The following is a 21,818-nucleotide window of genomic DNA, read 5'->3' on the forward strand; positions in this document are numbered from 1 at the left end:
GTGTTTCTTCTCGACTAATGCCAGAGAAGAGCACACCTTACATGGGCGATATGAGCCCCTTTTATAACCAGTAACAAACAACTTTAGTTTATGTCATTATACTGACCTATAGATAACAGGTCACACAGAATACATGGATTATTCTGGGGAGGGGGATACAGGATACATCTGTTGCGGATACATTTATCATTTTGGAGGGAGTGTAAGGTACATACCTTGACCCCTGGTATTAAATATCTTTGAGGATACATGAGAAAACAGCTGCATATACTTTTGTGCCAAGCGGACTAATTAGTAAATAGCTGACATGGTTAAATATGAGACTAGATACATGTCCTGTCCTTGATTCCCAGGTTTCGTTTGTTATTCAAATCCCTAGGCCCATCTTTGAGCTAAAGCCAGAGAAAGAGAAGAAGATGCAGGCCTGGGCCTGTTAATTTTTAGGCCTTTTCTATCAAGTTTTCCCCCCCTTAAAAACATTTTAAGAGCTTATGGGCTTTGCGCCTCAGTTCCTTCAGGTTTGTACAATATCATCATTTGCTGATATGTAACTTGACCAGCCAGCTTGCGAACCGTTGCAATTAAGCATGGGGCAAAGCAAGCAATTGTTAATACAACGGTAATAAAGAGTATAAAAAGGAGGAAACCTTTCCGTAACCATCCCCATTGTGGTAGCCAGGAAGTAAACCAATCCGTGTCTCAACCGCTCCAGGTTTGTACTGGGACATGGGTTATTTTTCTCATTTCCTTGGTTAACTGTTTCACTGCCTGGCCATTGTCGTCTATTTGTAAGCAGCAATTAGATTCATTTAATTTTGCACAGAGTCCCCCTTCCTCTGCTAACAAATAGTCAAGAGCTATATGGTGCTGGAGAATTGCATGTCTCATTTGAGTTGATTGATCGGCCAAGAGATCTAGTGCTGCAGCTGTTTGATTAGTTACTATTTCCAAGATAGCCTGTAGCCTAATAATCCGATTCAGATTGTAAATTGGTTCCCTGGCCCTGGTTACCAGCTCACTGGGATTCCAGGTGGCCGGTCCATAATGTTTGATAATTCTTTCAGGGGGCCATTCTTGAGCTCCCCAATTCTGGGAACTTCCAGCAGTTAAAGTGGAGTCTAGAGATCGTTTTTCCCTAACTAAATCATCATAAACTTTAACTCCCAATTTATTTCCTTGGGCTTGAGGTAAAAGAAAGAATAAAGGTCTAATATATCCTATGTAACATATTCCCGACCAGTTTGGAGGCAATCTACGATAAGCATAAGATCCACAGATCCAATAGTGGCCTTTTAGTGCCCAGATTCCATTGGCAAAGGGGCCATCCCAGGTCTCGGGAGAATCGGCGGGGCCCGGCTCCTCATAATATAAAGCGTTACCTGATTCTATTGGTCCCCCCAAGAAATTGTCTACATTTGGGTTACAATAGTCACATTTCCACGCTCCAGCCCCTGCCTTCCATATACAGTTACAACCAAATCTTGAATTATTAGTACTAGCCCAAAATTGTAGAAAATGGGTAACTCGGGTTCCATTAAGGTGTTGCCATGCCCATTGATACCATCGTACCACATGGTGTTTGTCAGTGGTATTATCTCGCTGGCAGCTTAGGAAGAGGGCATCAAAGTACCCATCTAGTCCTACTGCTTTACAGCCATCGCCCCTGTGATTCCAATAGGAACATTTTACCCAGCTATTGTTAGTTAGCTTTACATGGGTAAGGTTCCATCGTCCTTGGTACTTAAAACAGTCATACGGGCGACAGTGGGGATCCCAGCAATCAAAGCCCAGAGATAGGGTCCACTCACACTTGCTTTCCCCCATATATCTTCCCTCACGTCTTGTTCAATTAAGGCAAAAGACACCTATTCCAGCAGAATAGAGTCGCCAAGGGCCCTGGTTTTCAGTCCACCTTCCCGTTCCCTTATGTACTATGCTCAAGCTACTTAGCCACCACTTAGGCTGTACTGGCTGAGCTACCCAGGGCCACTCATTTAATTCTCCCGGACCGCCACATACCCAGCAATTAGTAAGGTTAAAAGAATCTGCTATCAGTTCCCCTAGTTGTAGAAATCTATTTTCCCAATTATATGCATAAGTGAACATACAGACCAGGAATACAAAGGATGGTTTCATTGTTTCTGTCTTTTAAACAGTCCTTTTAATCCTTCCAATTCTTGGTACTCCCAGGTAGAGTCTTCGCCTGTGTCACTCTGGGCCTCCGGAGCCAGAGAGGACAGAGGGCTGATGTCCTCTTCAGTTAGGCTGTCCTCCGAGTCAGGGCTCAGGAACCACTTTACTCGGGACTGATGTGTCCATTTGTCGCTCCCAAGGACCTTAACAGCGGCCTGGCTGATGAGCGATACAGTATGCGGACCGTCCCACCGTGGTGTGAGTGGATCACGCTTCCACTTTTTAACTAGGACCCGATCACCGATCTGGAAGGAATGCACCGGCTGTTCCAAGGGAAGGGTCTGGAAAGGTGCTTCGTATCGATGTAACTGTAACAAAACAGATTGCAGCGCAGAAACCTGTTTCCATAAAGAGTCATTCCCCACTTCCCAGTTTATGTCCTCTCGGTACCCCGGGATGAGTACTCGGGGAGGGAACCCAAAGACCAGTTCGAAGGGTGAAAGTTTCAGACCCTTACGTGGGGCCCTCCGAATGCGAGTAAGGGCAAGTGGTAGGGCGTCAGGCCACTTTAACCCAGATTCTATGCACAGTTTTGTGAGAGTGTCTTTAAGAGTCCTATTCATTCTTTCCACTTGGCCCGAGCTTTGTGGTCTCCAGGGCGTGTGCAATTTCCATTGGATTCCAAGGGCTCGTGACACCTGCTGAACCACTTGGGAGATAAAATGACTTCCCCGGTCTGACTCAATCACCTCCGGGAGGTGGAAGCGGGGAAGTATTTCATGTAACAGGGCTTTGGTAACGGCTCGTGCCTGACAGTATCGTGTAGGATAGCACTCCACCCATCCAGTCAATTGATCAACAAAGACAAGCAAGTACTTATAACCCCTACAAAGGGGGACTTCAGCAAAGTCCACCTGCCATCTTTGAAAAGGATAGGCAGCCCAGGGCCGACCTCCCATTGGGGCAGGCGGACCGCACCCCTTTTGATTTGTTCGCTGACAAACGGAACAATTATTTACAATTCTTTGGGCTTCCATATGTGCACCGAATCCTCGAACGGATCGGGTGATTAAATCGACCATAGCTCCTGATCCCAAATGTCCCTCCTTGTGTAGGGATCGGAGAATCTCCTGAAGTACTGGTCTAGGTACAAAAATTTCCCCTCCTGGCAACTTCCACCACCCAGTGGGAGTTGGTTGTGCCCCTGCAGCCTGGGCGTGGGACACTTCCTCTGCTGTATAGTGGGGAGCAGGGGTTTTGGCTTCCGTGTCTTGGACCCAGAGAAGCCATATGGCCCCTTCTTGTGCGGCTTCTTTCGCGGCTTGATCAGCCAATCGATTATATTTTCGCTGTTCAGTCTCAGGGGCCCTCCCATGTGCACGCACGTGTATCACTGCGACCCGGAGGGGAAGCATCAGGGCCTCAAGTAGTGTCTTAATAAGAGCCCCATGGGCTATTCTTTGGCCTGAGGCTGTAATGAAACCCCTTTCTTTCCATAGAGTTCCGTGGGCATGCACCACCATGTATGCATAACGACTGTCAGTATATACATTAATAGTCTTTCCAGTTCCCATCCGGAGAGCCTCAATAAGAGCCACCAGTTCCGCCACCTGGGCAGATAGGTTGGGGCTAAGCTTAAACTTGTACACTTCTCCCTCTTTAACTATGACGGCTGCTCCTGTAAATCGCTTCCCTTCTTCTACATAACTGGATCCATCTACATACATTTCAATATCGGGGTTGGGCCAGGGTAAATCTGAAAGATCAGGGCGGGGTTTAGTCTCTTGTTGTAAAGCTTCAACACAATCATGGGTGGGGCTAGCCCCATAAGGGACTTGGGGATCTGGCAGTAAGGTAGCTGGATTGAGGGAACTAACTGTCTTAAAAGTTAGGTTAGGGGCCAACAAAAGTCCCACCTCATATCTAGTATGTCTACTGGGGTTTAAATGCTTCTCCCCGGCTCCTGTTCCCAGTATCTGGGGTATTCCATGGGGTACCACAACCTCAGTATCCCTGCCCAGGGTTAGTTTTTCAGCCTCCTGTACAAGAAGAGCGGTTGCAGCCACGGCTCGTAAGCAAGCCGGCCAGCCCTTGGCGACTGAGTCCAGCACCTTGGAGTAATAACCCACAGGTCGCCAGGCTGGTCCCGACCTCTGGCACAGAACCCCGGATGCCACCCCTCTCCTTTCATGAACGTATAGAGTGAACGGCTTTCGGGGATCCGGGAGAGCCAGCGCGGGAGGCTGAACCAAGGCTTCTTTAAGCTCTTGAAATGCTTTTTCTTTTTCCTTGGTCCATTCCCAGTTAAGCAGACCCTCCTTAGTGAGGGACTCATATAGTGGTTTAGCCTTTCCGCCGTAGTCGGGGATCCAAAGCCGGCAAAAACCGGTCAGTCCCAAGAAAGCCCTTAGCTCTCTGGGATTTCGGGGTTGAGGGCTTTCGAGTATCGCCTGGATCCTATCCTTACCTAAGCTACGACGTCCCTGACAAAGATGATATCCGAGAAAAGTAACCTGTTGTCTAACCAATTGGGCTTTTTCCCTGGAAACCTTGTATCCCTGGGCACCAAGAAAGTTGAGGAGTTCTATCATATGTTCCTTACAAGCTGTCTCTGTTTCAGTACTTAAGAGTAAATCATCACAGTACTGAACTATGTTGCACGAGAGATGTTCAGCTAGGAACGGGGCAAGGTCTCTTTTTAGCTGGCTACCAAAAATCTCGGGTGCACAAGTCAGTCCCTGGGGGACAACAGTCCAGAGGTACTGAGCCTTGTAATGGGTATCTGGATCTTCCCATTCAAAGGCAAACAGTTTCTGAGACTCCTGATCAAGGGGTATGGAAAAGAAAGCGTCTTTTAAATCTATCACGGAGAACCACCTGTGGCTCTTGGGGACTTGGCTCAAGATAGTATGGGGGTTTGGGACGACTGGATAGGGGGCTTCTATTATCTTATTAACCTGCCTCAGGTCCTGGACTAATCGATATTGTCCATTAGGCTTAGGCACTCCCATTATTGGAGTATTATATGGGGAGGTGCCTTCCCGTAACCACCCGCACTGCAAAAACTTTTGAATCAGAGGTTTCAGTCCGATCCGAGTGGTTAACTTAAGGGGGTATTGTCGAATTCGGACTGGGCGGCTTCCCTCCTTAAGGGAAATGTGTACTGGTAAAGCGTTTCGAGCCCGAGCAAAACCTCCCTCCTCAGCCCAGACCTCAAGGTTAACCCCCGGCAGTTGGTTCTTCTCGCTCTCCGGCTGTGCCGGGGGAGGATTTTTAACATTTAAAAGGGCCATTTGATAGTTAGAAATTTGTTGTTTAGGGACCCTAACTTCCAGGGTCCCATTATTATTGAACGAGATTTCCGCTTGCAGTTTAGTAAGCAGATCTCGTCCTAGCAGCGCAATGGGACAGGAGGGGCTACAAACGAATTGGTGGGATATATGACAGTCTCCTACTTTTACTAGGAGGGGAAGAGATTTTTCCAATTTTATATTTTGTCCTTCTATTCCTTGGACTACAGCACACCCTTGAGCCCTCCCCCGGGGAGCCTCTGCGAGGGGAAGTAAGCTAAGGGCGGCCCCTGTATCTATCAGGGCTTCAATTGGGCGGCCCCCTACCTCAATTATTACCGTGGGATCCAGGCCAGCGGGCTGTGCCGCCAGGAGGGGCCGCTGGGTCCCTCAGCCTCCCTATACAGCCGATTCTTCGTGTGCCTCGTTATAAAAAACGGGCACAGGCGGAGTCCTATTCCTGCTTCCCTCCCTCCTGTTATGTCGCTGGGGACATTCATTCTTCCAGTGCCCCTCTTCCTTACAGATAGCACACTGATTTCGTCCCAAATGGGAGCCTCTTCCCTTCTCCTGTAATCCTGTTCGTCCCTTCGTGTTGCCCCCCCCTTTCCCACTTTCCCCCTTCAGGGCCATTGCCAGTTGGCGGGCCCCCTTCTTCCGTTCCTCATCGTCTCTACGATCATAAACTTTTAGTGCAATCTCTAAGAGCTCCTCTATATTTTTACCCGATGCCCCATCTATTTTCTGCAATTTTTTCCGAATGTCCTCATAGGACTGCCCGATAAAAAGGGGAATGAGCACACGCTTCCCATTAGTATCTTCTGGGTCGAGGTCTGTGTACCTTTTACAAGTGTTACACAGGCGCTCATAGAAAGCGGCTGGGTTCTCATTCTTTTCCTGTCGGATACTATACAGCTTGGCCCAATTTGGGGTCTTTCTAATACAGCGTTTCATCCCTTGTACTATAGCTAAGGCATATCTGCGATGGAGATTTCGACCCTCTTCGAGTGTATGTGGCCAATTGGGCGCAGCCTCAGGGAGCACTTCGGATATGTTAGCTGCGTCCTCTCCCCCTGCTACCAGTCCCTCCTTGGCCTTTGAAAAGACTAGGCGCCTCTCCTCTGCAGTTAGTAGGGTGTTGAGAGCGATTTTCATGTCGCCCCAGGTAGGGTTATGGGCCGAGACCAGGGTCTCGAAAACTGCTGTTAATGGGGCGGGGTCATCCGAGAACGAGGGGTTCTGGTGCTTCCAATTATACAGGTCACTTGTGGTGAAAGGAACATATATCATAGTGAGGTCACCATCGTGGCCCACAGTTTCCCTTAGGGGCAGTTCACGCACCGGGACTGTCTCGGCTGCGGTCTTATTTACCACGGGGCTCTTGGTGAGAGCAAATTTTGTGTCTCCCGGAGTGCCTACTACTTGCCATTCCCCAGCCTGCTTAGTAAGCTTAGTACAACTCCTCAGGCGGTGGGCTATCGGGGAGTCCCTGGAGTCTGTAGATGGGGTACCGATTTCCTGACCACTACCGCTACTGTCTCCTGTATTATTTCCTGGGGTCATTGGTTCAAAGGGAGGGGGACTGCTTTCTGGGGTAGCCAATACAGGGGGAGGGGGTTGTGCTGGGGAGACCGGGAGGCCAGGATACACTGGAGGAGGGGGCATAGGATCAGGGGCGGTAGGAATCACAGCTGGTGGACAGGGCTTTTTCACGGGGGGACGACCTCGACGCTGACCCGGAGTCTGAGCCATTAAGGCCCTAATGGCTTGGGCTCTACACTCTCGCAACCAGGAGGGGGGATTAGCTGTAAGATCCTGCCAGATATCTATATAGGGGTACTGGTCCCAATGTCCATCCCTAGTTACAACGTTATGCACAGCTTCCACAATTTTTAACTTCAATGTTCCCCCAGCGGGCCACTCCACCCCGAATGTTGGCCATTCTACAGTACAGAATTTTATCAAATCATCCTTACATAGTGGCATTCCATAATCAGCCTGACGTCTAAACGCCTTCCAATTATTTAACATACATTCTAAGGGCGTCCCAGCATAAATGCTTTGTCCGGACCCCATTATGCTTGTGTGTAGTTAAACCTGGTCACGGGTTCGACTGACCTCCCCTTGCGATTAAGATATCCTGGTCACGGGGTTTCCCCTCGCAGGAGTCTCAGGGCGGCTAGAGTCGGTTTAAGTCCTAGACCTGGTTATCACAATTTTGGCTTCCAATACAACATCAATATGAAGAAAAGCAATACTCCCCCCAAAAACAGAAACAAGCCCTGGGGCTGTTCTATATCCCAGTAATTATCCAATGTAGCCCACGGGCTTGTGAAATTAGTGGTATTATTCATTAACTATTGCCTGGCTTACGTAGCAGAACCTTCAAACATCCACAATATCTTTCCTCACCGGGGTTACCTATGAGGTCCAACCACACTGCGGGGGCGTTATATCCTTTAAACCCAAGAGGTAAAACGCACTTACCACCCGGAGTGGCCGCGTCCGGCTGTTGGACCTTCCCCTTCTTCTGGCACCGTCTCGCCTCCGTGTCGTTAGGAGTTCTCTTTAGAGAGGACGCGGCCGCCCCGACCGATCACAACGACCCGAGGCCCGAGCAAATCAGTGGCTCGAGGTGGCCACTCCTCGGAATCGCCCTCGGTCGCCGGTCAGCGCCCTCTACAGGGAGAGAAGTCCCGGCGGAGTCGCCAATTGTTGGCCAAATAGGGCCCGTTTCCCCCTGGAGCTTACCTAATTACACCAAGGAGGCATGGAGAACAAGAAGACGGGTACCACACCTTTATTTTCGTTCAGCTGAGCGGGTGTTTCTTCTCGACTAATGCCAGAGAAGAGCACACCTTACATGGGCGATATGAGCCCCTTTTATAATCAGTAACAAACAACTTTAGTTTACGTCATTATACTGACCTATAGATAACAGGTCACACAGAATACATGGATTATTCTGGGGAGGGGGATACAGGATACATCTGTTGCGGATACATTTATCATTTTGGAGGGAGTGTAAGGTACATACCTTGACCCCTGGTATTAAATATTTTTGAGGATACATGAGAAAACAGCTGCATATACTTTTGTGCCAAGCGGACTAATTAGTAAATAGCTGACATGGTTAAATATGAGACTAGATACATGTCCTGTCCTTGATTCCCAGGTTTCGTTTGTTATTCAAATCCCTAGGCCCATCTTTGAGCTAAAGCCAGAGAAAGAGAAGAAGATGCAGGCCTGGGCCTGTTAATTTTTAGGCCTTTTCTATCAGTAGCCTTACGCCAACTGAAGAACTGGCCCTCTAGGGCACATTCTAGTCCTATTTCCATATACAGGCTTGTGTTTCAGGGATTGTCTGAAAGATGCTGAACTTAATGTATGATGCTGGCTTTGATTTGTAATGTCTAGTCCCGGGTGCTACACTGCCACAGTAGAGATCAGAAGAGTGTTCAAACTGGATCTCCTTCACTAGGAGAGAGAGCAAGTGACTGGCAGGGTATCTTCCTGGAGGCAGCTCAGCTCTGAGACTTAACTTTGATCTGGAATAGCCTGAATTTGTTAAACTTCAAGGTATGCTGCCAAGCTCATCTTTATATGAGGGCTTTCAGGAAAGGGAAGGTTGCTAGAGCAGTAATATGTAATGCGCTGGGGTATTTTTCCTCTTTACTGTCATTATGTAGGGTCCAGTTCGTTGTTGCTGGATATGATGAAGGCTGCCACTAGTTGTCTTTGTTTCGTTGTGTTTTTAAGTAATTGCCAAGGGCATCCAGAGCTTAGGATAGGTGAAGAGGGATTTCAAACACAAATCAGGTCTCAGCTGTTGAGTGCTTAGCTTGTGATACCTACAAGAGGTTTTAAGAGTATGGATGCTCAGCAATCTATCTGTAAATCAGGCTATTTTAAAAGTGTCTTTAGTTGGACATACAACAATTGAGACACCCAAAAAACCAATCACTATTACTCTTGAAAATCCTGGCAGGTGCTTTGAAATACACATTAAACAAATTACAATAAATGAATCAGTAAAATGATTATTTATTAATGTGTCCTTTTAAATGTAAATGTGCCACTCAGTGTCTAAGCACATGCAGAAATTTGAAATCTAAAATGAATAGAAACTTGCTCTGCACACAGCTTGATATAGTGCAGTAATACATTGCTGCAGACAGTCATTTACAGTATGTATGTATAGGTGAATGGCGGCAAACATCTTTTGACCCATATCACAAAGTTCAGAATTAAAGGCTATGGTAAAAGGCAAAAATCACAACCAGTAACAAAGCATCTCTGTTGTTGGAGTGGCCTTAGAGCAGGCAAACATTAAATGAGGAGAGTCTGGATTCACTAGCAGAGCAACAGAAGCTTAAGTAGACTATAAATTGTTATAATTATAAAATGGAAGGGGAGATATTTCTTGTAGTTCTAGCTTCTAGACCAGAGGTGAGCAAACTTTTTGGCCCGAGGGCCACATCTGGGAATAGAAATTGTATGGCAGGCCATGAATGCTCACAAAATTGGGACTGGGGTGAGGGAAAGGGGGCAATTTCTGGGGTGGGGCTGGGAATGAGGGATTTGGGGTGCAGGACGGTACTCTGGGCTGGGATTGAGGGGTTCAGAGGGCAGGATGGGGATCAGGGCTGGGGCAGGTGTTTGGGGCATGGGAAGATGCTCAGAGGTGCAGGCTCCAGGCGGCTCTTACCTCCAGCAGCTCCCAGAAGCATGTCCTTTCTCTGGCTCCTACGCGGAGGCATGGCCAGGCAGCTCTGCATGCTGCCCCATCTGCAGGCATTGCCCCTGCAGCTCCCATTGGAGCACTGGAGGGGGCCATTGAGCACGTGGGAGATGGAGCAGAGCCATGCGGCTGCCCCCAACCCTGCTTCCTGGCTGGAGCGCCGGAGTGGGCAAGCCCTAGACCCTGCTCGCCAGCGGGAGCTCGAGGGCCAGCTTAAAATGGCTGGCGGGCTGGATCCAGCCCATGAGCCATAGTTTGCCCACACCTGTTCTAGACGGCCTGAAATGCCATGAGAAAAGGCTCAGATAGGGTGCCCAGCTCAAACATAGGCACAGAATGATAACTTGGCTCCCAGATTTTAAATGTGGCCAAGTCAGTATCATGTTTGTTTTGTTCCCCTGAAGCATGCCTTAGAGCTGCAGTCATATAAAGCTTTCTACTGTTCCATCAAATACTTGAGTTTATGCAGTATAAAGGACTCCACTTAGCTGCAACCACCTGCTTCAGTTGATTTTGTTCAGTTTTATGTCCTCAAAGCTTGCTCCCCTCACCCCACTTCTTTAGTCCCCTTGTCAAAGACCACAATGTTTTCTTTTGGCTGTTACCCTAATATGTTTTCAGGAATCATGATGAGAGTAGTTAAATAAAGCCACAAAACACAGTATGCATGTGCATCCATCATTGCAGACACATTTGACTCCTGCCTGTTACCCCTCCCCACAGGCTATGGCAAACACGCCCTACACTTCTCTATGAGGATTTGCAGCCTCTGTAACCTCCTCTCTATCATATAGACACTCATGGACCAAAGAAGTAGGAGATGGAGCCATGGTGCAACATTCCAATTATGGAAATGAGCGAAGCCTAACTAGGTATTTTCAGTGTGTATGATGCTCTCAGGGGTCCCTCAGACATATTTAAATAATACCCTGAAAACTGAAGAGTTACATTAAGGGCCTGACATTGAAAACCAGGTCTCATTTCTGACCTGTAAATTATAGAAGATACAAAATATTGCAACTAGATATCCAACTACCTAATAGCTGCAAGTGAATTAGTTCCAAATCTCCACCTGCTGTTAAACTTGAATAATTGGGGCCTCAGTAATTTATGGTTCCAAAATGGGAAGCCATTTTTTTTTAAATAGAACCTATTTGAAAATGAAACTGAGGAAAGTAAATTTTGGAGCCACAATCTGACCTAACTGATTCCAGAATAAATCCAGAGGAGCTCCATTTACTTTGAGAATTAATTTGCATTTGCATCGGTGTAGCTGAAAGTACAATTTGGCCTGTGTGTGTGTGTGTGTGTATGTACTTTTTTTAACTATGTTCTCTGATTCGCTTTTTCAGAATATTTGTAACTAGAGTTGACTGGGAAAAAACCTCTTATGGAAAAAAAATGAGAAATTTTGCAAAATTTGCCTTGATTCAAATGTTTTCATTTAATTCTAATCAAACTTTCATACTGGTTCCTAAAACAAAAAAAATTCCCATTTAAAAAAAACATTAAAAATTAAATTTCACAGGAATATAAGAATGGCCATAGTGGGTCAGACCAAAGGTCCATCTGGCCCTGTATCTTGTCTTCTGACAGTGGCCAGTGCCAGGTGCCCCACAAAGAACGAACAGAACAAGTAATCATCAAGTGATCCATTGCCTTTTGCCCATTCCCAGCTTCTGGCAAACAGAAGCTAGGGACATTCACTTTTCAGTGAAAAGTTTTTTACTTGAGTTCCATTTTTAAATCACCAATTCCTTGGCAGGGAAAAACTTCTGTGGAAAAACTCCAGTCTGATGTATTTCTTATTTATGTCCATATGACTGCCTATCTTCATGTTTCTTTTTGTTGGAGAGGATAGGACCTCTTATTGTTTTGGGGGTTTTTGGTTGGTTTTGGGGGCATGGTTAGGAGTTTTAGTGGGAAAACTACAGACATCAAAGAGGTCTTTTAAATTGTATGTAGAACACCGCACAAAATCATAGAAATGTAGGACTGGAAGAGACGTTGTTAGGTTATCTAGTTCAGCCCCCTACATTTATTAGGATTAAGTATTATCTAGATCATCCTTGACAGGTTTGTCTAACTTGTTCTTAAAAACCTTCACTGACAGAGATTCCACAGCCTCCCTGGGTAATTTGTTACAGTGCTTAACTATCTTACAATTAAAAAGTTTTCCCTAAAGTCTAACCTAACTCTTCGTTGCTGCAGTTTAAACACATTACTACTAATCCTATCTTCAATGGTTAAGGAGAACAGTTAATCATAGAATATCAGGATTGGAAGGGACCTCAGGAGGTCATCTAGTCCAACCTCCTGCTCGAAGCAGGACCAATCCCCAACAAAATCATCCACTCTGTTTATCACTCTCTTCTTTATAACAAGCTTTTACATACTCAAAGACTATCATGACCCCCTGCAGTCTTCTCTTCTTCAGACTAAGTTTATTTTCAGTCTTTCATCATAGGTCATGTTTTCTAGACCTTTAATGTTTTGGGTTTTTTTGTTCTCTTCTGGACTTTCTCCGAATTGTCCACATCTTTCCTGCAGTGTGGTGCCCAGAACTGGACACGGTACTTCAGTAGAGGCCTTATCAATGCTGAGTAGAGTTGAAGAATAACTTTTTGTGTCTTGCTTGCAACAAACAGTCCTGCTGACATGTAATATATACAATAGAAATGTTAATTGATCTACTGCTGATTCCAGGCTGCCACAACTGATGGGCTGAGCCTTGTGGCACAGGGTAAGGCATGGAAGCTGCCCCACAACCCCCTGCACATTTGGGGATCTGAACTTGTGCCCAAACAGTGCTCATTGAAGGATCAAGGCTTGAATTTGCCCTTTCTTTGTGTCCTGTAATGGGAAAATGTTGCTGGATGAATACTGTTTTTATATCCTGCTTATTAGGAGTTAGATTTTCAAAAGCATTAGTCTAAAATCATGCCTTGTAAACAAGAAAATGTGGATGTGGAAATCAATTAACCTAATTGGTGGACAAAATAGAAAAGGGATGGGCTATTCCATCCTTCACTCCTTTCTGGGGGCCTTAAAGAAAGAGATTTAGGGGGGAAATATATGGACAAACAGACAGTCTACTGGAGCAAGTGTCACCATCATGGCTGACAACTCCCCTTCCCCCTACAACCATCTCCTTGAATCCAGACCTTCTTCATCCGAATCCGGCTGGCCTGACCAGATCAGGCCAGAGAAAGGGATCCACAGGACATTGCCACCCCTACCAGCTGTTTCCCACACATCACCAGTAATTAAATGGGGTCAGATTTTGACACCAGCAGCAACAGCTCCAGCCTATCTCCTCCCCTCCCCCCAAAAAAGGACAGTTTTATTACCACCTTTAACACCATCTAAGAGAGACTGTCATACAATGAGGTTTCTCCTGAAGTGCTCTCTCTCTAGCTAAAGGGAAGGGGAACAAGAAACGGCATTAAAATGAAAGCCTTACTTAATACTCTACATTTCATACATTTTAATTATTTTTCCCTTCTTTTCTGTATCTTTAATAAAAGGTTAAAAGGATTCTTAATGGTGTGTTTGCCATGGTACTACACAGGCTGAGGTGTCTCTCTCCCAAACCCTAAGCCTTGTTTTCAGGTCTATGATGTTGGATTGTGACTGGGATATGTTAACACCTTTGGCTGATATGTTCCATTTAAATTAATACAACAGCACTTCTGAAAATTTCCCATAAATGTGCAGTACAGATTCAATTCCAGGGTACATTAGAGTTCTTCAAGTTCTCATAGTGTGATGTGTTGGTAGAGTGTTTGCTTTTATCATTTTCTGTTCTGACATTGGCTGTTCTCACTTATTATAAAAGGCTTCCTCTCAGCTTCAGTGCTAAAACTGGACTAAAAAACGGTGCGACGAATGAGAGGTCAGTAAGCATTACTACATCTTTCCCCTCTGTCTTTACATATTTGGAGCTCTGGGAGGGGGCTCTAGCCAGGTCTGAAACACCAAGGCTCTAAGGAAGCACTCTGTTTATGACATAAATTACCTCAGTTAGAATATTCTGAGATCATAGCGAAATAATGAGATTTGCCTAGAAAATAGTAATAGCCAGTCTTAAGATTTAGATCGAGGTTTAGCGCTCTTTATTAGAAGTGCTTTAAATATGCTAGTATAAAGACTGCTAAAATGACTTTGTTTGTAAGTAAAGAATTAAGGCAACTGTAAAGTGGGTCATTTTGAGTGTAGTACAGTGAGGTGACATCTTATTAGTACACAGACTTGCTATTGATGTTTATGTAGTGAAAGCAGATTTCTACTTTATTTTGGGCTAAATTATCAGCTGATTTTAACTGGCAAGTGTTCAAAAAGTGAGAAAGTCAGACAATTATTTAGGAGCATAGATATAGATTTAACCTACTAACTTTAGACTATTGCAATCACAGTATTTGCCTTTAAGGAAAAGACTCATATAATTTAATAGGGATGATACAAATAGCTGTCTGCAGAAATAACTTTTACTCTTAAGTTCTATAGTTTTGGGGTTTTTTACAAGTTTGTTTGTTTGTTTTTGTTTTGTGTGTGGACCTTCAAAGCAGAATTCTTTAGGCTATAGGGCCCGATCCAAATTCCACTCAAGTCCACAGGACTCTCTACACTGACTTCAATGGGGTTTTGTCCATAATGCTTTTAAATCCAATAGGATAGTTCAGAAATCCTGTGGAAAAGTTATTTTCTATTAAATTACTTTCCATATCCCTGGATGGAGACCACCAGCTCTGTCAGGATTTAATCCTACCTAAAATCCACTAGGTCTTTTGCTATTCTATTGACATTACATGGAAGGGTCTTAGATACCATAGTGATAGGGGCAGTCTCAACCCCTGATTGCAGGCCACCATCTAGCAGCAACTTTCACTCTTCCTTCCTGGGCTGGATTTGAACCGCCTGACATAAGGTGAATGTCTCTCTCCCGAGAGACTTCCAGTCTGAAGAAATTTGTAGACACTGCTCATGTGTCACTCTTAGACTCAAACGTATATATCAATGAGTTCCTGGCACTCCCCGGCTTATTTGTTATGCAATATTACTGACCTGGACGATGATGCTTTCTGCGGGCTTTCAGAATCCCTCTCGAATCCAGACATTCAGCATTGTTTTCAACACAGTTGTACTTTGTTCCACTTTCAGTAGCAGCATGATGTCAGTCACATTTAAAACAGATGAAAACCTGAATTTTTCATATTAATTAAAGTTCAATGGATTCCTTATAAAGAATAGATGAAAGGAGCAGCAGTGACAGGGGACTCATGTAGGCTGGATTTTCTGCAGATTAGCTAAAGCTGTTATGAACTTCCTCCCTGGGTTTCTGGAATGTTTCCTGATTTTTTGAATAGATTGACAAACAAGGTTTTGCATAATACTATAGGAGCAATTAGCTTAGCATTTCGACAAGGCAAAGAGGAGACAAGATAGAAACAATATGGGGCTCTCTCTAGAGTGCTCTGTTAATATAGTGGCCTAATCCATCCCCGACGAAATGCCACTGACTACACTGGAGTTCCACCAGGAATGAATTTGTCCCCAACGTTATGTATGGTGTTGCACTCAAAATTCACAACATGCTATAAACTACAGTAGAATCATATTAAAAGTTATTGGATGATGTATAAGTCCTAATATCTGATGTATTTGCTAGGAGCTCAATTTTTAAAAGCAAAAAGAGAGAAATATAAGGTGACCAGTAAGCCCTCCCCACCTTGATGTGCTAAATGATATAATACTCCATGCGGCAACTCCTGCCTCCACACTCCACCCCTATGTCCAGGGAGACCCACCAGTGAAGCAGAACTGCTGTGGTTCCAATGTGCAGGGGGTTGCTAGGGTAAAGGACGCCCATACACAGGGCACATTCCTCCGTATGTTACAGCAACAATACAGGTGTTCCCCATGTATTTTGTACAGCCAGACTGGTTATCAGGGAGGAAGCAGGAAGGCCATGGGTAGATACTATGAGCATACACAGTTATATCAGCGTTTGCCCCATATGAAGCTCAAGTGTGGGGAGAAAGGAAAGGGAAAGTTACCTTCCTCACCATCCCAATACCCCACACCTGTGCACCAGCTACTTTAAGTTGTGAGGGGAAGTTAGGATTTAGCCCTATATTATGTTAGATAAATTCTCTCTTCAGATGCTTTAACTCTTCAGTAGGAAGTGTTATTCACAGCTCTAGAAATAGGGCAAAAACAGTGTTTGCAAATCAGGCATTTAAAAATGGAAAATGTTGTAAGTCTTTTCACTTACTTAAAAACATGATAAATCGGGAAGATGATGAGACCCCTTGAGTGCAGCCCTCATTTTACTGTATCATATGTTAAGCAGACACTTGATGTTAACACACAGTACAGTCAAAACCCTATTCACCTAGCTAATCTCTCTCCGAAATCTGAGTTGTTGAAAAAGAAATAAATAGCAGTAAGGACAAAAAAAGTAACACTTTTATAGCATCTTTCACCCAAGGATCTCAAAACATTTTACACATCTGAATTAATATGTGCCTGAGTTAGTAAGTATCCTGATCTCCATTTTGGAGTTCAGAAAACTGAGGCAGAGAGAGGTTAAATGACTTGCTCAAGGTTGCACTTTAAATTGGTATCAAGATTTGGAATAGAAACGTCATCTCTTGATTTGTAGTGCCATGTCTTGACCATTAGTCAATGTTGTCTCTTCTATAGCCCTGGTCCAAAGCCCACTGAAGGCAATAAGAATCCTTCCATTTGGCTTTGGATTGGGCTGTATGGTCTTGACACTCCACCACTGAAGTTGATGTGAGTTTTTTCCACTGAATCAAATGAAAGTAGGATCAAGCCCTAAATGAATTACCTGATGATTGCAGAAATATCAAGTGCTTCCATAGCTGAAGTTCTGTAACAGGAAAGTGTAAATAGCTAACGGCTATCAAACATACAGAAAACATGAATTTACCAGATTGCTGTAAAACAGCTACATGTACTGGCTTTATCAATAAATAAGAACTTGACACTTTTGCCAAATGATGTCTTTAAAGAGAACCATTTTCAGAATTTTATCAGAAGTTGGGTTATATTGATTTTCCAATCAGAAAAAAAAGGATGTTTAGGAGCTGATACATTAGGTTTGCTAATGTGGCATGCTAAGAAAATGGTCATTGACTTTTTTTTTTAATAGGCTTGTGAGATTCTACTCTCTATTGTTTGTAGCACCTACTATGGAGATTAGAAATAAATCTTTCCATTGTCACCTACTTTGAAAACTCTCTCTAAAGGACCCTAAACAAAGGGTAATATAAACATCAAAGTAGAGAGTTACTGGGAGGTGTCTAGCAAGTATCACAGGTATATATGTCAGGTCAAGTCTTGTTTAATATCTTCATTTTGGTCTAGAGGAACGGAATAAATAGAACACTAATGACATTCACAGATGGTACTAAATTGGAAAAGGTTATGAACACCAGTGAAATAATGCAAGAAGACCTGGGCAGAAAAAGTATCATGAATGTAAAACAATTCTATTCAACCTGGAAAATTGCAAGCTAATCCAGGTAGAGAAAAATAATTAGTACTCAGTAGGAGAGGGAAATTTGAAATGCAGTTACACTGGGTTGAAAGTAAACAGCAAATTAGACATGATTGTACAGTCTGAAGTATCAGCAAAAAAGACTAAATCAGTTTGGGGCTGCTTGCAAAATGCAGATGCATCAGCACACAGGACAAGAGAGGTAGTAACTTCTCCCTGTGCAACCACACCTGGCATTTTGTGTCTAAATCTAGACATCTCAGTACCAGAAAGATATTGACAAGTGGCAAGAAATGAAGCGAAGAGTAACACACATTGGTCCTGGAGAGTTTGACTTATGAAGACTGTTGTCAGATGCTACCGGTGTGGTGCTCTGCTCTGTTCAATGTTGATATCAATCGGCTGTGTCCGTGTGTTCCTTCTGTGTGCTGTCCCAGCTCTGTGCATATAGCTGACACAGCAAACCCCGAGAGAACCCCCAATGACCACAGACTCTAGTAAGGCACGAAGGCACTTCAGCCAGGTTTATTGTCAAATGAAGCACAGTAATAGTTCCCTCTAGACTTTACAGGACATACTATGAATATGTGCCCCCAGGCAATGGACTCAGCTCAGTCAGTGGCGTGACTTTCCACTGCCCCCTAGGCTGGATAAAGACATCCACTCAGAGGTGCATTCTCATAGAGGTACAAACAAGTTACACATCACTCTTGATGTATTGAGGTGCAACCCCTCTATGTAGGAAGGTACAACGCCTCTACATAGTATGGTGCCGCATCTCACCCACGTTGGTTCGAACAAAACAACTCTATCCGTCATATTACCCTTTTGGCCCTGTCATTGGGATGGGTCAGCTTGTTCCTTGTTATCTGTGTGGAGTGTACAAGTATGCGAATGTTCTGATATCTGGTGTCCAGTACCTTTTAGGTATGTCTCTTTTTGCAGCATCAGCCCTTTCCTTACCAGCTTCTGTGAGCAGGGCCTGCCTCTCGCTCACAGCTTAACTTTGCTTTATGTTAGCAAAGTCTTGACCGTTACTTTAGTTCAGGCCTTATGCCTCATACCAGGCCTCTGATACCAAGGTTGATATCTCAGGGCCTCCTCTTACTACATTACAAAGTTAAAAAGCTACATTTGTTCTGTGGGTGGGAAGTGAGTGTGGATATATCAATCTATACATATTTGCAGTATGCTGCCAAGACAGGAATTGTCTGGTGGTGGCACAAGAAGTAATGGAGTGAAATTAAAAGGAGCAAAATTAAGATCTAATAGTCTATAAAATAGTTACCCAAGAGTGGGACAGGTAACCTCATTCCTTAAGATATTTAAAAATAGACTGGACAAAACTCTAGAAAGTTTATAATAATGAACTTTAGAGATGGACTAGGTGACCTAATCGGTCTTTCCTGTTCGTATTTTCTGCAATTCCATACTGCCTTTATCCTTTTGGTTTGGTAAGATATTTGCAGGATTGAGTGTTTCAAACTGGGTCATGGTCATTTGAAGAGGCTGAATTTTCATTGCTTGTGAACAGTCTTATTAAGATTCATAGATTTTAAGGTCAGCAAGGACCATTACGATCATCTAGTCTGACCTGGAGCATTAGCTTTTACCACTATAGCTAAAGAAGTAATTCCAAAGCTCTGGTAAGAGTGTTTATATTGTGCATTTCTTCCTCAAGTCAAACTCCCACTAGCATCAGTCTAGTCCAATAAATAGGGGATTGACTAAGTATGAGCTGGAGACTGGGCTCAATATTTTTTAGTTAACTGCTACTGCATTGAGAGCTATAGGATTATGTTGGTACCAGTTTGAGCCAATACAAATCAGGTGATCTAGGTTCTATTCCTGGCTTAACCACTGACCTGCTGTGTGATCCTGGGCAAGTTTTTTAATATCTCCTGTAGCTTGCTGTAGAGAGGCTAGCTGGGGCTCGTCTCTTTCTGGGGCGGCAGGGAACCACATCACCTCACTACCTTTGGGAATAGCTCTTGCAGGGAATTAGTCTGGCCACAGGGGTTGGGGGGGGCTGTCTTCCTCTACAGCCTTAGTGAAGGTACAAATAAACACAGTGAGCCCAGGCCCTGGGTCTGGGTGGGGCACTGGTGAGTCAGGCACTCAGGACCTCAGGCAGGGGCTGAGCAATAACAGTATATGATAGCAAGCCCAGGCCCTAGGTCAGGTGGGGCAATGGTGAGTCAGGCCCTCAGGCAGGGGCTGAGCAGTAATAGTATATAATAGCAGCAGGCCCAGGCCCTAGGTTCCAAAGGGCCTGGATGAGGAGGAGACGGCTACCTGCAAGTTGGGTGGCAGGGGGGATGCAGGCCCACCCACTCCACTGCGTCCCAACCTGGGGCCCTAGCAGCAGCAGAAGACCCGCTACTGCGTCAGTGGGGATCCTGGCTGCAACATACTGACGTAGGCTCTGGCAGTGCTGCAGCCAGACTAGGATTGGCTGCCCCCGGGCTACTTCCAGACTCCCCTTCTTGAGGGACCTGGGTCGGGGTGGTGTCCTCAGAGGGGTCCAGCACCTTGGGTTCCTCAGGATAGCTGGCCAGAGGTAGACTCGGCAACTCCTTCTGGTAGCTGGCATGGGGCAGGCTCGGCAACTCCTCCGGGTAGCTGGCAAAGAGCAGGTCGGGCCAGGCCTCGGGTTTTCCACAGGCTGCTGGGCTTTCCCAATCGCAAGCTAGGCCAGATGTGTCTGGCCTCCCCGGCAGCTGCTTTCCCAGTTAGCCCTGAGCTTGGGCCTTTATATTTCTGGGGCAACGCCTGACGCTCTGAGGGGCGGGCTCAGAGTTCCTTGGCTCTGCCCACTCTGGTGTCCAGAGGGGCTCGTCTCTCTTTGGAGCGGCAGGGAACCACACCACCTCATTACATCTGTTTTCATATTAATAAAATGGAAATAACAGTGCACTCCTTCCTAAAGCTCCATCTATAGATGGAAATTGCTCCATGCTTTGTAGTATCAGGGATATTTACTACATTATTTTCTGGCAGTCCCACTAAACTACTATTTCCCCTTTTCCCAGCTAGCTGGGTCTTTTCCAGGCTTGTTGGTCCAAAGTTTGCACCATATCCAATCCATCCTTCCATACATACTCTGTCCACTGTTTTCCTGGCCATCCTTTTGTTCTCTTCCCATTAACTCTAATTTCAAATGCCTTTCTAACAGGATCTCCTTCATACGTGCCCATGCCACCTAAGCCTCCTCTATTGCAGCTTTTCTCTGACGGCCCAGATCTTGGTGTCACTCCTGATGACATTATTCCATACATAGTCCAGTAATGTCATCTCCTCGCTTCCCTCAAACACTTCCATTTCAGTGGTTTGAAGTCTGCTCAAGTTCCATTAGTGCAATATCATCTGTACAGATCAGGATTATACCACCTTTGATTTGAATTTGCTTACTGATGAAGACCATCACAATTACGAATAGCAGTGGACTAAATGCTGATGTCCAGTGAAGCTCAACGGTCACACCATCCACATCTTTGTCATGGAACCATCGTACAAATCCCACTATCCTCTGGACAAGTCCTCTGGTATCCCAAAGAATTGTAACACAGGCACTGGCAGTCAGATAGGTACTCTGCTGAATGCTTTTTCCACATTGAGGAAAGCCATCTATGCTCAGAGTTCTCCTCCAGCTTCCTTTCCAGCAACTATAATGAGGAACATGCTGTCTGTCGTGCCTTTTCTTAAGCCAAACCACTCCTTTCCTAAAATGGGCTCCACTATTTGACAAATATGACTTTTGATTCTCTCTCAGTTTTATACAGAGGGACAGTTTCTCAGGAACTTTGAACAGTCATGTATGTTCACTTTGTGTGTATATATCAGTACCAGTATGGCCTTTCTCCAGTCTCCTGGGATTTTCTTCTCTTTTTGAACTGTGTGCTGGACTTCCCCAAGCCAGCATACACTAACTTATTTCAAAGCTTTGGTCATTTCTACGTGACTTCATCTGAATTTGCTGCTTTTCCAGGGGCCATCTTCAGCTGCACAGCCTTAATGTCAGCCTCTGACAGGTCATCTACATCCATGATTACCAGTTCACATGAGGGTAGTGTGGGATACAAAGGGTCCTCCTCACTAAGTAGCCCCTCATAGTATTCTCATGATCGGT

General features: G+C 45.0%; 1 protein-coding gene across 1 annotated transcript in view; it reads right to left on the minus strand.

The window, feature by feature from the left end:
• Nucleotides 1-2,132: 2,132 nt before the first annotated feature.
• LOC127040090 (uncharacterized) overlaps nt 2,133-21,818 on the minus strand; it is a 117,753-nt gene continuing 98,067 nt past the window's right edge. Inside the window, exons 2-4 of the mRNA XM_050933857.1 lie at nt 7,911-8,174; nt 2,598-3,889; nt 2,133-2,501 (exon numbers count right to left, since the gene is read on the minus strand). Of these exons, the coding sequence (XP_050789814.1) occupies nt 2,133-2,501; nt 2,598-3,860 (1,632 nt within the window). The 5' untranslated portion in view covers nt 3,861-3,889; nt 7,911-8,174. The remainder of the gene's footprint in view (nt 2,502-2,597; nt 3,890-7,910; nt 8,175-21,818) is intronic.

This window comes from Gopherus flavomarginatus, chromosome 1 (genome assembly GCF_025201925.1).
Source record: "Gopherus flavomarginatus isolate rGopFla2 chromosome 1, rGopFla2.mat.asm, whole genome shotgun sequence".
NCBI lineage: Eukaryota > Metazoa > Chordata > Testudines > Testudinidae > Gopherus > Gopherus flavomarginatus.